At 43.4% G+C, this 2,015-nt stretch overlaps 1 protein-coding gene across 1 annotated transcript; it reads left to right on the top strand.

Annotated features, from left to right (window-relative positions):
- Positions 1-263: 263 nt before the first annotated feature.
- LOC121380709 lies at positions 264-968 on the top strand. Its single transcript, XM_041509661.1, has 2 exons — positions 264-674; positions 750-968. The coding sequence occupies exons 1-2, from the start codon at positions 264-266 to the stop codon at positions 966-968; spliced, it is 630 nt and encodes a 209-aa protein (XP_041365595.1).
- The last annotated feature ends 1,047 nt before the right edge of the window (positions 969-2,015 follow it).

The following is a 2,015-nucleotide window of genomic DNA, read 5'->3' as shown; positions in this document are numbered from 1 at the left end:
ACAAAAGAAGACAGAGCTGCAAAACAATGTAAAAGCTGAAAGTATCCAACAGCTCCCTCAGATTCTTTGTCAGAGGATACGATATCTACAGACAGAACCGGGAAGATCGACCAAAGGGGGGATTAATAACACTCGTAAAGAACTGCACACCATCTGTTGAATCTAAAAGATTTGTGGACACAGACACAGAATACATAACAGTAAAACTTCTTCTACCACACATCAACCTGCCAGTTTGTAATCTCTACAGCCCACCAAACAAGATGATCCAGCTATTCAACATACAGCCAGATGAGGAAAACTGGATTATAGTTGGCGATTTCAACAGCCACTCTCCCAGTTGGGGTTATAAAAGTCTTGATTCCAAGGGTGAAGAAATAGAAGAATGGATGATTAGCAACAACCTCATCCTCATTAACACTCCAGATGATCCAAACACCTTCTACTCAAGAGCCTGGCGAACAACCAGTAACCCTGATCTAGCCATTGCCACCGATGACATCCACAAAATCACTGCCAGGGAAGTCTGTCACCAGCTCGGTGGTAGTGACCACAAGCCTGTCATCCTAAATATAAAAAAGCAGACCAGCTTCGGCGGAAGTAAGTTACAACCCAGCTGGAACTACAAACAAGCAAACTGGGACCTTTTAAAAAAAAACTTACAGACTCTAATTGTAAGAAATTCGCCATCTCAAAACAGAGTGTATACCGAAATGCCTGCATGTTGACATCTGCCATTTTTGATGCAGCAAAGCAAGCAATACCAAGAGGAAGAAGACAACTACAGACCTTTCTGGAACTCCACTCTCGACAAACTACACAACGATCTAAGCGAGGCAGCACGTGAGAACATCAAGAAAACGTCATCCATTCAAAACATTGTGAAGCACAACAACCTGAAAACAGCATTCGGTAATGAAAAGCTAGAACAAACCGGACAAGCTGGCACGAAAAAACTGCATCCTTAAATCTAGAAAAGGATACAAAAAACTTTGGCAATTGATAAACATGTTGAATGAAGATAACACTCAGAGGAGCAAAATAACACTGAAAACAGATCTAGGAAAAGCGACAGGAAAAGCGGCCGCAAAAATATTTGGCAGAGTCTACCAAGCAGAAAGTAAAACCAAGCTCCCAAATGCTAGACGTAGGGAAGTGAGAGAACAGACCAGATAAATCCTGAACGTGCCTGGCCCCGAGATTAGCCCTTGCATGGCAATAACACCTGAGTCTGCAGCACGAGGTAGAAGACGCCAAAGAAAGCTAAAGCAGAAGAAGGCTCCAGGTCCTGATGGAATCACAAATGAAATGCTAAAACACCTTGGATCGAGAGCAAAACGAACTCTTCTGTACATTTTCAACCAGAGCTGGCACATGGGGAAGGTTCGAGAAAAGTGGAAAGAAGCCCACATTAGACACATTCTCAAGAAGGGAAAGGACAAGGGAGATGCCAAAAGTTACAGGCCAATCAGCCTCCTCAGATGTGTAGGAAAACTGATGAAAACAATCACCAACAAAAGACTTCTCTGGCACCTGGAATCCAACTCTATCCTATCCCGAACACAGACAGACTACAGACAACACCACAGCACAGAAGACCAGCTGGCGTACTTGACACAAGAAATTGAAAACTCATTTCAGGAGAAAAAGAAAGTTCCAGCAGTCTTCTTGGATATGTCAAAGGCCTTTGACACAGTTTGGAAAGAGGGACTGCTGCTCAAGCTTTTGGAGGTAGGTGTCATGGGGAAAATGCACAGATGGCTGAGCAAATATTTGTTCCAGCGCACTGCCAGAGTGGAGGTTGACCATAAACTCGGTAACCGTATCATAATGAGATAGGGAGTGCCCCAGGGAAGTGTAATCTCACCCACACTATTCCTCATCTACATAAACGATATCACAACAATCATACCCAAACATGTCTCTAATACCCTGCATGCAGATGATCTCGCAGTATGGAGCTCCTCAGAACATACATCCACAGCAACATACAGAATACAAAACACCATAAACAG

This window comes from Gigantopelta aegis, chromosome 9 (genome assembly GCF_016097555.1).
Source record: "Gigantopelta aegis isolate Gae_Host chromosome 9, Gae_host_genome, whole genome shotgun sequence".
Lineage (NCBI taxonomy): Eukaryota > Metazoa > Mollusca > Gastropoda > Neomphalida > Peltospiridae > Gigantopelta > Gigantopelta aegis.
This window is presented reverse-complemented; position numbering and strand designations above follow the sequence as displayed.

What these genes read in the sequence shown, in the direction of transcription:
- LOC121380709 (XM_041509661.1), top strand. Translation starts at nt 264, where the DNA reads ATGATCCAGCTATTCAACATACAGCCAGATGAGGAAAACTGGATTATA. An exon ending in AAAACTTACAGACTCTAATT is followed by an intron (nt 675 to 749) that starts GTAAGAAATTCG and finishes TTTTTGATGCAG; the next exon opens with CAAAGCAAGCAATACCAAGA.